Genomic DNA, 13,202 nt, shown 5'->3' with positions numbered 1-13,202 from the left:
TTTCCTAATATTTAATATATTTCTACATATTTGAATTGTTGGAGAGAAAAACTTTTACCCATGAACACTAAAATTCATTTTGCTTTACCTTATCTAAGTTCATTTTAATTTTTCCTTATAGAAATCAAATTGCTTTTCTAGGCCCCCCACCAAAGAAATAAAAAGAAAAAGTAAATAATGATTGATATTTACTGGCCATTTCTGTCAAAATAGTATGGAAATAGTGTTTATCTTCATTATTAATCAAACGGTCATGGAAAACTCTTTGGCATTCATGGCAAAAGAGTCTAAATATCTGTATTTCTTCTCTTATTGTTCCTGGATCACATTGGAGGATACCTGTTTTTCAAGAAAGAGGAAAAAGGAAACTTTTGTGAAATATCTAGTTACAGTTTAATTAACTGGAAAATCCTGAAGTCCAGCCTTATGCCCACACTACCAGAAGTGGGTGCTTCCCTAGTGGATGTATACACATACAATAATGGTGATCTCACTTTTTTTTTTTTATTAAGATTTTATTTATTTCTTTGACAGAGATCACAGGTAGGCAGAGAGAGAGGAGGAAGCAGGCTCCCTGCTGAGCAGAGAGCCCGATGCGGGGCTCGATCCCAGGACACTGGGATCATGACTTGAGCTGAAGGCAGAGGCTTTAACCCACTGAGCCACCCAGGTGCCCCTGATCTCACTTTCTGAAGGCAAAACTGGACACATTATCTGACAAAACCCTTTTCCTTGTTTTGTGATTTTTTTTCACTGAACACGTGAAGTGATCAGACTTCACAGTACAAGCTATGCTCATCTCATTATTACACTGGCTTGCAACATGTTAAGTGAGGAGTGTTGGGTCTCTTTAATATTCATATATATTCATCCAGTAAGTCCCCCAGCCCCACCCCACCCCTGACCTTTACACTATTTTCAATACACCAATTCCCTCTTTCATTCTTTCCCAACGTTCGGTCCTCACCAAATGCCCTTGGTCCTTCTGGCTTCTATTCCAAATTACTCTCATTACTCTTCGTATTAATATAAATTATAATTATAAACACAGTTCAAATAATATAAAGTTACAACAAAAACAGTGATGTAAAGCAGTCCTTGAAGTGTTCATTCTCTCTGGGGACCCTTCGCTTCTCACCACACAGTGCAGAGGCGGACAGGGAGAATACTTACTCTGTGCATAGATATGCATGGCAGACAGGATGAACTCTACAACATGAGAGTAAAACCCTTGAGTAGGCTGAAGAGGAGGGGGACACTGAATGTGTCAGAGGGGGTACTGGCATGTGACTGGAGCAGGGACAACTCAGCCAGTGCAGTAGGAGGGAGGCAGATGCGGGTGGTCTGGGATAATTGGAAGATGAGGTAGTTCTGGTTCAATTTCTCCTCTTTTTTTTTTTTTTTTGGTGAAATAAAAAGGTCATCAGTTGGGAGCAAGAAATGGAAGGGGATGCTGATGGTCTGAGGGCAGCTTGACGTTGTCAAGGCCAGGGTAGGAGTAGAGGGTGGTTTGAACAGGGAACAAGTACTGGGATTTCTAGGTGGGGCACAGACATACATATAATTCTCCTGAGAGATTGGGGAGAATGGAAATCAAGGGAGGGTGCAGGTCAGAGAATGAGGGTTCCATACATTACCTTGTACACATTTGGATAAATCCCTCAAGTTAAAGACATAATGGGACTTGGCCGGTGTTGGCAGAAGATCAACACTCATTCTGTTATAAATCTCAACTGCGGCTTCCACAATGTTTGATGCAGTTTGCTTTACAGCTGGTGGAAAGTCACTAAGGAAGCCATTTAAGATGGCCTAGAACAAGACATAATGTGAGAGAGTTAGATTGTTCTTAACACCAAAAATTTATCATCTTTCAAATACTCCAGATCTGATGATGCTTTTTCTAATAATAATTAGAAAGCTGAATGTCAATGCAAGGATGTATGGGTAATAAAACTCTGCCATTCACTTCGGAATACGATCCTGAGGATGGGCTACTCCTGTCTTCTGAGATAGTCTGGTGATGCCTGAGAAGCATGTGTATCTGACCATTGAACTGACCGCACTTACTCTCCACATAATTTAGACTTCTGCTTCCCATAGGTCCAGAGAGTCATTGTGGGGTACCCAAACTCATCTGGAAGTGAGCCGAGGGCCTCTCTCTGATATTTATGGGCCCATGACCAACTGGTCCATAGACTTCAACCTCACGTCTGTTTAAAGTGCAACTCACTTGTAACTACAACCTGCCCCCCTTCAGCTTCCCAGTCTCAGCATAGGGCCTTGGCCCATGATCAGATCAGGAACTTGCAAGTCTCCTTTGACACCTTCCATTCCCTGTCCCCACAGTCAAGCTTGAATGCATGTCTTGAATCTCTCTGGTTCCCGGACATCACCCCATTCTAGTCCTGATTCATTCATCTTGGCTTCTTCAGCCCTTCCTTCTGTTGGCCTCTCCATTTCCACTCCTGTCTCCCTTGAGTTGCCTTCAGTCAGAAAGATCAGGCACTGCCCTCTCCTGTCAGTCCAGACTCACTCAGCCACCCCCTCACTTTGCCCTCTTCCCCACTGCACTGTGACCCAGCCGCACAGGCCTAACCCCGTAGGCTCTCTGCTCTCCTCAGGGCCTTTGCACAGCTCTATCCCCCCCACCCTCTTCCTCAGGGCTCTCTGCTGGCAGGTACTTTTTCACTCCTGTGTTTTAGATCACCTGTCATCTCCTTAGAGAGGCCTTCCCTGACTCCTTCTGTCAGTGTCTCTTATGGCTCTCTCATCTTCTCATATATAACTTGCCACCATCCCTGAGTACATATTTATTAGCTAGCTTGCTGCCCCCGGATGCTTGGGACAATTATTATAGATTTTTGAATAGGTAAATTTCCTTCACAGTGGTGACGGGAAGGCACCAGAATGCACATCAAGGCTTGTAAGCCAGCCCTTGTGACTTTAGATTTTGGGCTCTCATACAGGATTTTAAAATAAACTCAAGTATTTGTTTCAGTGAGCTTCCTTATTGAACTTAAGTTTCAGCAGCTTACAAGGAGTATCTTTCAAGCTGCCCCTTCCTGGGCCCCCCACATGAGTTTCCCATTCTCCATATGGCCCATATTTTGAGTAGGAGCATTCCAAAACATATATAAAATAAAAGCTTTATTATACATGTTATACATATACTACATAAATAATTAAAATCTAGTCTGTTTATTCTCCATCCATTATAAATTTGTATTTACAAATATATATAACCATATTATATAGTTTTTAAATATAGTTATTAATATGATATACATTAGTTCATTTATTATCTGTCTCCATGGTAGAAGCTCCGTGAGGACAAGGATGGCATCTTCTTTGTTTAAAATGTAATACCAATGTCTGGTACCCAGTACATGCTCAATAAATATCTCTTTAATAAATGAAATTAAGGGCTACTCAACTGATATTCACAAATTAAAATTAGTATGTCATTAGGAGCAAACTCTTCAGAGTTTACTAAGGACCACAGCTTGATCTTCTATTCAAAGGTCTGGCTTACCTGACATATTTGGCAACTTTGAAAAGCTTCTACTAAGACTACACCCTAGAGCCAGAATTCCCAGTCTGGGGGCAGGACGCTTTGTCATGAGAGAGCTGTGAGTAGTTCATGGAGTTGGTTGTTGGTTTCAATTACCACTGTTACACCTTTCTAATTAGAAATTACATCTAATTTGATGACAACATTATCAATTGAATTTGTTGTGTGCTGCTTGGTTTACCTTTAGAATGTACAGTGATGCATATTTTTGGTGTGTACATTTTCAGTAAGGAAACGCTAAGACATGTATGAATGTGTCACTGCCCCTCTTTGGCTCCTCGACCATTTACCCACCAAGTCAGCTGCTCCAGACCAGTCAGTGAAAAGTCTTGTTCTACCTGTATGCCCATATCACCATTTCTCGTCCCTGTGACTGCATTTGCCCGTGTGCCTTCTGTTCCCAGGATCTGTTCCTCCCTGTCCATTCTTGTCCCCCAAGGCTCAGCCCGCTATCTTCACCATAGCCTTTTGTGCTTGGTTATGGTGCGCTCGCTCTAGTCGTGCTGCTTCATGTTCTGTCAACATCCTACTCAGAATAACGTTGCACCTTTTACTGAACATTTCTGCTAAGCACTTGTGGGGAGGTATGGTTATTTTTCCCACTTAAAGGCAGAGGAAATGGCCCCTTAGGGAAGTTTGTAGGGGTGCAAGAAATACGGGTGGTTGTTTTTGTCAGAGGTGGTGGGGGCAGGGAGGCGATGAAGTCTAAGTCAGGTGCATTGCACTTGAGCTTGCCCACCTATGGGGAGCTGGTCAAGTGTGAGAGGAGCACAGAGGAGGGGTGGAGGTGCAGGGTGGGGTCTGCTGAGTGCTAAGTGGCAGGGGCCCATGATACAGCCTTCTTTAAAGGCTTTGGCAGTCTTTCTGCATTCTGGAAACTAGTTCTGGGACCACAAACACAGAAGCAGTGATGCGGCCGCCAGTCAGCTACTGCGCAGATGCCCCTGTGTTTACCTGCTTTCTGCTCAGAAAAGGGACAGGTGGGCTCTTCAGAAACACCACAGCCTATTCTCACTGTGGGAATTCGGGAACAGATGTATTTTCTTTTGGCCCCTTGCCGAGGTTTAAATTCACACTCACCTGGAAAATCTGCTTCAGGCTGTGCTCTGAAGGCATGGGAAGGCACAGCATGCTGAAGTGGCGGATGAAGCGGGGAGTCACGGGGTTGCGGCCCCCGCCCGGGGGTGCACATGCTGATACAATCGTGACATCCTGGGCGGGAAGAAGAAACCCACCCGAGTCACCCAGCCAAGCAGGAAATGACAGCTGCCCATACCGGTGGCGGGACTCGAACCAACCCTTTTCCAAAGACCTACCACGTGATAGCATTACCTATGTAATGGTACATACATATCTGACATATGTATGTACCATACATACAGACTACACGATATCTGACTTAATCCTCACAGCCACCCAGGAGATCACTACCCTTACCGTCATTCTGTAGATGAAAAAAAATCAAGACCTGGGGAGGCTAAGTTGCTTGAGGTCACTTAGCTAATATCTATCTATAGAAACACACCTATGTAAGAATGTAATCTTCAAAAACGGTTAAGAATTTGTTTGTGAGGTTAGAAGATATTTGTTCAACAAATATTAAGTATAGTCAATTCTTGCTATTTGTGGTAGTTATGTTTCTATAAAAATCACTGGAACACTGAATTAACACACACTGAACCACAGCTCCTGGGGGAAATATAGAGGTGGGTTCCTATAAGCCTCTGGTCATAACATTTTCAACTGCCCATACATGATATTGTAACTGCCTCTGGTCTTGCCTCCTCTTAGACCACCCCTCCCCCATGGCCAAGGGAAACTTCCCATGACAGTTCTTCCAGAGGCTGTACATCTATGAATCCACATTCCTTGTCATGGCACCCCTGGGCTGACCTCTCTCTTGCCACTTTGGTGGCATTCCACAGCACCGTGGTGTTCCACACTCCCTGCCTCGAGATGCAAAATGCTCTTTTCCCTTGTTCTGCCATGCTCTGACTGCAAAATCCTCCTCTAGCATCATCCTCTGGGAAGGCTTCTCTCAGCTTCAAGAAGTGTCCACCCTGCCTCCCTCCAGTTTCTCCCCTCATCACCCTGCATTATAAATGCCTGTGACCATCTACCCCTGAAGCTCACCCCTTGGGGAGATATGCCTATCTCACTTGTTCCTGAATCTCCCAAATAAAGCAGGGCAAGAATTTGATATCAATTAAATAAATCGACTCACCTATAAAAAAACACTAAGGCTATAGGTTAGAGGCTGAATTGTGTCCTCCTTACCCATGCCCAATCGTATGCTGAAGCCCAAGCCCCGGCATCTCAGAATGAGACCATATTTGGAGATGGGGTCTTTAAAGAAGTAATTAAGTGAAAATGAGACTATTAGGGTGGGCTCTAGTCCAGTATGACTGGTGTCTTTATAGGAAAAGGACATTTGGATACAGATAGATACAGAGGGAAGGTCATGAGAAGACACAGGGAGAAGACAGCCATCTGCAAGCCATGGGGAGAAGCCTCAGAGGAAAGCAACCCTGTTGACCTCTTGATCTCAGACTTGCGGCCTCTACAACTGGAAGACAATGAATCTCTGTTGTTGGAGTCACCCCGTCTGTGGTATTTTGTACGGCAGCCCTAGCAAACAAATGCACCATCTTTTCTTACTGTTTACATTTAAACGCACAAAGTAACTTAAAACCTAAAGTGACCTGTATGTCTTTCCAAAAGAGTTTGTTTCTGTCATAAAATCCACCGAAATCTTGATACTGCCGAAGTAATTCAATTGGAGGCTGAGAGCCATAGCGATCCAGTCTGGGCATGTTTAAATCATCAACAAAAATCACAACTCGTTTATTTCCTGGGGCTCCTGGGGAATAAAATGAATTTAAGAACTAAGATTTGCCATCGGAAAATGTAAGACAAAGGTCAGGTAAGGCTTTGGACTCTGAACACTCTGTAGGTTGAAATGCGTTCAGTTCCGAGTGAGGAGGGCTCCAGCAGAGAGAGGTGAAGGGGGCTGAGACACCCAAACTGTCAGGTGGGCCCCCACCCTCACTCCCAGAGGGGCAGGATGATGTCAGCTCTCTAGTCAGGTCTGGATCTTTCTCAATCCCAGTCACTGCCACTGTCCTCCCCAACTGTGTGACCTGGCATGGGGTGAGGAAGGTCATTTTCTTTTCAGAGAGGGAAACAGAAGTACTCCAAAAGCTTCCTCACAAAAATGCCACTGTACCACCTGCCACAAGGAAAACAGGACTGGATATTGAAAAGTATTCTGAACACAGGGCGCCTGGGTGGCTCAGTGGGTTAAAGCCTCTGCCTTCAGCTCAGGTCATGATCCCAGGGTCTTGGGATTGAGCCCCGCATTGGGCTCTCTGCTCAGCGGGGAGCCTGCTTCCCTCTGCCTGCCTCTCTGCCAACTTGTGATCTCTGTCCATCAAATACATAAATAAAATCTTTTAAAAAAATTCAAACAAAGAAAAGCATCCTGAACACATCAAAGGGAAATCTAGTACGGCAGAACTTTACAGTGTCATATTTAACGTAGAGAACATCAATATACACACTAGTCAAAAAAAAAAGAGTAGTGCGAGAGAAAAGAAAACAGCCTAAGCAAAGGTGACCCCACCCACTCTGGCATCCAGCTCTTCCCAACGATGAAGGAACCAAGGCAAACTCAGGGCCCCACTCCATCCTCCAGAATCCAAGCAGCAGGACAGGAGTGGGGAGGGACTCAAAGAGAATCATTCATAAAGACATTGGTCTCCCACCAGAGAGACAGGCATCCACTGCCCCGTGCCTACCAGAGTAGGGAAAAAGGAATAGAGAGGAGGCACTAAAGCGGCTGAGGGTGGTCCTGAGTGAGGGCTGGGACTCCCCTTCCAACATTATGGAAGCTTCCAATGGGAAGGTCAATGCCTGGCCTGTGCACAACTTTTTGGGGAGTCCCTCAGGGAGCTGCTCCTGGAAGCCTGCCACATAGATAGCACAGACATCATTCAGCACTAGCAAGAGAAGCAGGGACAATCCATGCGGAAGCCCATATAATGCCAGTTAGGGGGAACACTGTCCTGTCCTCCCCTCCTCTGACACACCAGAGCCTCCTACAAGGAGGGCCAGGAAGGGCCAAAGGGCACCCCATGCCCCGGTCCACCTCCAGGGCCATGACCCACAAACCAGGTCCACCACAGGAGAGAGGTTTGGGGTTGAAACTTTACATTAGGCCTGACTCAAAATAGCTGCAAAGGACCAGAAAGTTAAGCTATTTATCTAAGCAGTTAATATGGGATGATGAGGGAGATCCCACAAGCCTGGCTGAAAGCACTGACTGAAGAAAAACCCTAGACAGTTTCAAGCCAATTCCTTGCAGAACGGGGATTACTCAGTGCACCAGATACAAAGTGGTTTGTTGGTTGGTTGGTTTCAAATAAAGGGAAATCAATGCAGGCTTGAAAGCGTGTGTGGAGAGGGGCAGCGTCGGAGAGGCAGAGACTGAAGATGTTCTACATTGAAGGTGATGACAAATGAACTGCCGTGTGCTACCGGTAAGATATCTGGATGCACAGCACAGGAAAGAATGCCACTCACAGAATCCCCTTCAAGTAAATTAAGCAAAGAAAGTACCCATTTGTAATTTTATTACATGAAGTATTTTTGTGATTATTGGTTTGATAAATAATTTCGGTGAGATAAATAAAAATGTTCACTCTTACCTAGTATATTTTTTCTTTTCCTTTCCAGTTTTGACTCAATGATCTCTTGTGTTCTTGCAGATGAAGTTTGAGCAGAAAAATTTAGATAAACAGGAACATAGCCAGCTGATTCCTGAATTCTATTCAACAATCCTTTTGCAATGACAGACTTTAAATTAAAAAATATGTTAATATATATATTCAGTATATCTTTCAGTTGTCCACATCAGTAATAATCCAGTACGAAGAGTAAGAGACAGGATGAAGGAGATAGGTTAAAGCTAGATTGAAATGTCTACCTTCTTCCTGGAGATTCCATTTAATTAGATTTATCAGTGCCAAAGACATAGTCTAACCAGCTATATCTTAGCAAAAGTTTTGCTAAGTTTGCTTTGTTCCTATCCAAGTCGATTTGATAGCATGAGTCCTAGAAGAACCCAAACTTCTTTCAAAAATAACTTGGAGGGGAAAAAAAGAGAAGGAAAAAAACGGAAATAATATAGAGGACCAGTAGTGAAATCTCTGTTTATGCAGACTGTCCCCAAGCCAAGCAGACAAACAATCAACATTTTCCCCTTATACTCTACTTTTTCCGAACACCACTGCTGTGTAGGGTAGAAGTAAATGGGCAGGAGGGGACAGACTGATCTTTATCAACAGTCTGCTGGGGACACAACCTGTTCTGACCAATTCCCACCCTATCCTGTGTGGTGGCACAGGGATATGACATAAAAGCCCCCAAACCTAAAACGTGCTAGTCCACAAGTCCTCTAATTTATATGGTATTGACCCCAAGGATTTATTAAGAAACTGGCAAACTTGGAGTAATCCCCAAGATAAATACAGATTCAGCATAGTTACATTCTTCCTGGAAAATGATCAGAATTCAAAAGAATTTTGTCTGAAAAATAATGTTTTATTTCTGGGGCTTATAACTCTAAGTCCACCAAGCCCTCATTTGGGGACAGACTTTCCTGTTTCAGATAGGTTTCCTACCTTGCCAACTCCAGTTATTCCTGTAAACAGCACTGAATGCCTGACTGCCAGCAGTTTTTCCATTAGATACCCAAAGCGCACTGTGTCAGTTGTGGGGACGAGCATTTCAAAAAAAGGAACATCTCGGCTGTACTTGAAGGTGGGTATGATTCGTTCCCAGGGATCTAGCCGTTTGGTATCAAAGTCCAAGTGAATGCTCCACAGATCACCAGAACTGGGAAGCTGAAGTATAAAATCAAATACCACTTTCATTGGATTGCCACGCAGCAATAGGGAAATTCACACATAAACAAAGGCAGTTGTAGAATATGAATGTATTTGGGTTTCTTTTTTCTTTGTTTCTTTTTTTTCTTAGGTATCAGAGTCTAATACTTTAAACATAATCATGCAATACAATGCACAAAACCCCTGATATATTATCTTAAAACCTTATATTAGGAGGTACCTGTTTGACTCAGTCAGCTAAATGTCTGACTTTGGCTCATGTCCTGAACTCGGGATCCTGGGACTGATCCCAGCATTGGGCTCCTCGCTCAGCAGGGAGTCTACCTGTCCCTCTGCACCCCTTGCCCCCAGCTTTTACTCTCTCTCTCTGTTTCTCAAATAAATAAAATATTTGAAAAAAAAAAAAAAAGACACGTTAGATTAGAATTGTAAAGCATTTTCAATTCAAGTCAACATTCAGAGGCTTATTCCTTGCCAGCTACTGGGCTTGGTGGTAGAGGCAAATGCTGAATTCGAGACCCAGTCTCTGCCTTCAGTGACCTTGAAATTCACATGGAGGAACAGAAGCATATCAGTTAATATTACAGAGAATTAAGATTCCAGTGGAGTTAGTACATTTACAAAAGCAGGATGACTCCTTTCTACTTGCCAGAGAGTTTTATGGTGATGGCTGGAGATTCAGGAAAGTTTCCAAAGGGTGGTAACACTACAGTTGAGACTTAAAGGACAAGCAGGAGTGCTATGGGCAATGAAGAAATGGGATGGGGAAGGAGGGTGAAAAGAGGGCTGAAGACCTGGGAAGTGCCAAGCATACTGGGAATACAGGAGCAGTGTGTACAGTGAGAGATGAATCTGGGAGCACGGGGGCCAGGTTATAAAAAGCTTCACTTTTTCCTTTCTTTTTAAAAAAATTTTTAAAAAAGATTTTATTTATTTATTTGACAGACAGAGATCATAAGTAGGCAGAGAGGCAGGCAGAGAGGGGGTAGGGAAGCAAGTCCCCTGCTGAGCAGAGAGCCCGATGTGAGGCTTGATCCCAAGAATCTGGGATCATGACCTGAGCTGAAGGCAGAGGCTTTTTAACCCACTGAGCCACCCAGGCACCCCTAAAATTTTTTTTTTCTAAAAATTTTTATTTACTTTTTTGACAGAGAAAGAGAGAGAAACCACAAGTTGGGGTGGGGTGGCAGGCAGAGAGAAAGGGAAAAGCAGGCTCCCCCAGAGGGTCGGTCTGTCTGTCTCAAATTCCCAACTGTCCTTAAAACAGCCCAACTTGTCCAATTATGATACCATCATCTTGGGGATTCAGAAAAGTTTCATATCTACTAGAAGGTCCTAATCCATAGAGCTCAGATTCTTAAGGAATTTTTTTCTTCTTTTGGTAACTTTTTACTTTTATATAGTTTAAAACTTAAAAGAACAGTGCAAAGAACTCCATATATTCTTTACCTAGATTGATTGTCCACATTTTGCCCCCTTTGCTTTATTATTGCTCTTCCTACTCTATCAGACTTAATTGTATACACTATTCCACCTTACTCTAAATAACTGTGTATTTCCTAAGGAACAAGGATATTTTCTTATATAGTCACATTAAAGTAATCAAAATCAGAAAGTTGAATGGTGATATGTTATTACCTAATTTACATTCCAAATCCAAATATTGCCAGTATTTTTTTTTTAAAGATTTTATTTATTTATTTGACAGAGAGAAATCACAAGTAGATGGAGAGGCAGGCAGAGAGAGAGAGAGAGAGAGGAAAGCAGACTCCCCACTAAGCAGAGAGCCAGATGCGGGACTCAATCCCAGGACCCTGAGATCATGACCTGAGCCGAAGGCAGCGGCTTAACCCACTGAGCCACCCAGGCGCCCTTGCCAGTATTTTTAATAATGCCACTTACAACTATATTTCCCCCAGTCTTAGATCCAACATAGGATAGTCCATTGTATTCAGTTATACTTCTTAAGCCTCTTCATTTGGAAAAGTTCCTCAGCTTTCTCTGTCTCCCATGACAGACATTTTGGAGAATATAGGCCAGCTTATTTTATAGAATGCTCCTCAACTTGGGTATTCCAGGGTTATTCCCATAATTAAATTCAGGGCATGCATGTTTGAAAAGAATACTTCACAAGTGAGGTTGTGTGCTTCTCAGCACTCTGTATCAGGAGGCACAGGTCTGTCCTAATGTGGATGATGTTAAATTGATTTCTTAGGGGCGCCTGGGTGGCTCAGTGGTTTAAGCCTCTGCCTTCGGCTCAGGTCATGATCCCAGGGTCCTGGGATCGAGTCCCACATCGGGCTCTCTGCTCAGCAGGGAGCCTGCTTCCTCCTCTCTCTACCTGCCTGCCTCTCTGCCTACTTGTGATCTCTGTCTGTCAAGTAAAATAAAATAAAAATCTTAAAAAAAAAAATTGATTTCTTAAAGTAGTGTCTGCAAGGTTTCTTTACTCTAACAATACTATTTCTCTCTCTGCAATTAATCAATAATTTGTAGGAGATACTTTGAAACTAAGTAAATATTGTCTGTCATCTAGCCTTCACCCACAATTTTTAGCATCCATTGATAATTCTTGCCTAAATCAATTATTACTATGATGGCTGCAAAGTAATGACTTTCTAACTCCATCATTTCTTCTATGTAGATTAAATGGTATTCTTCTGTGAGACAAACCATAAGAGACTCTTAATCTCAGGAAACAAACTGAGGGTTGCTGGGGGGTGGGGAGGAGGGATAGGGTAGCTGGGTGATGGACACTGGGGAGGGTATATGCTATGATGAGTGCTGTGAATTGTGTAAAACTGACGAATCACAGACCTGTACCCCTGAAACAAATAATACATTATATGTTACTATAAATAAATATATCTATAAATATATAAATAATATTAAAAAGAAGAGAAAGAGCTCTTCCTTCTGCCCCATTTATTTATTTATTCAGGTATATTTTTGTTCTGAATATCAACTCATAGATTTTTATTTCATGCAAAGTCTTGTAATCCCATACTATTATTATTTATTTTGATGCTCAAATCTGTCTAGATTTGGTCAATGGGAGTCCCTCAAACTGGCTCCTGTGTTCCTTTGAGATATGTGATCATTCTTGGAGCACTTCTTTGCAACCTGCCATAAGAAGATGTTCTAGGCTCATTTTGTACTTTCCCCTGTCTTACTCCAGCTATGTCATTACAGAGCTTTGGTTCCCTTTCATGGAGAACGGTATTTAGAAATGAGCATACTAGGTATGTTCATTGCTCCTGAGTTGTCTTCTTCTAGTTCCTATCAGCACACAGAACTAGGGAATTAATATATGTATGAATATATGTATTAATTTCCATATATGTATATACATTTTTTGATCTATGAGAACCAAGACTTCCAATTCCAATGCAAGAACACAGGTGCCTTCTAATATCTCCCCTTCCACATTTGTAAATCCTTTTTCTAACAGTGAGAAACCTGGCTGACATTATCCTCAACATATTTATTCATTTGCTCAATCTTAGAATGTATAGAAAGTAAATTCTGAATTGTCAAACCATAGCACTGTGAAAAAGAAATGTACTAGCTAGAATTCAATATTTGTTTATGGTAGGAAGGTTTTTAAAAATTTTTTTATTTATTTGACAGAGAGAAAGAGATCACAAGTAGGCAGAGAGGCAGGCAGAGAGAGAGGGGGAAGCAGGCTCCCTGCTGAGCAGAGAGCCCAATGCAGGGCTCAATTC

The 13,202-nt window shown here is 42.7% G+C and overlaps 1 protein-coding gene across 2 annotated transcripts in view; it reads right to left on the bottom strand.

Moving 5' to 3' along the window:
• DNAH6 (dynein axonemal heavy chain 6) overlaps positions 1-13,202 on the bottom strand; it is a 222,672-nt gene that overhangs the window by 111,294 nt on the left and 98,176 nt on the right. For both annotated transcript variants that reach the window (XM_045079084.1, XM_004742302.3), the window contains exons 38-43: positions 9,253-9,474; positions 8,278-8,425; positions 6,274-6,431; positions 4,652-4,783; positions 1,638-1,809; positions 193-339 (exon numbers count right to left, since the gene is read on the bottom strand). In XM_045079084.1, the coding sequence (XP_044935019.1) occupies positions 193-339; positions 1,638-1,809; positions 4,652-4,783; positions 6,274-6,431; positions 8,278-8,425; positions 9,253-9,474 (979 nt within the window). The remainder of the gene's footprint in view (positions 1-192; positions 340-1,637; positions 1,810-4,651; positions 4,784-6,273; positions 6,432-8,277; positions 8,426-9,252; positions 9,475-13,202) is intronic.

This window comes from Mustela putorius, unplaced genomic scaffold, assembly GCF_011764305.1.
Source record: "Mustela putorius furo isolate JIRA1106 unplaced genomic scaffold, ASM1176430v1.1 tig00000281_pilon_pilon_pilon, whole genome shotgun sequence".
NCBI lineage: Eukaryota > Metazoa > Chordata > Mammalia > Carnivora > Mustelidae > Mustela > Mustela putorius.
Note: the sequence above shows the minus strand (reverse complement) of the source record. Positions and strands in the feature narration are given on the sequence as shown.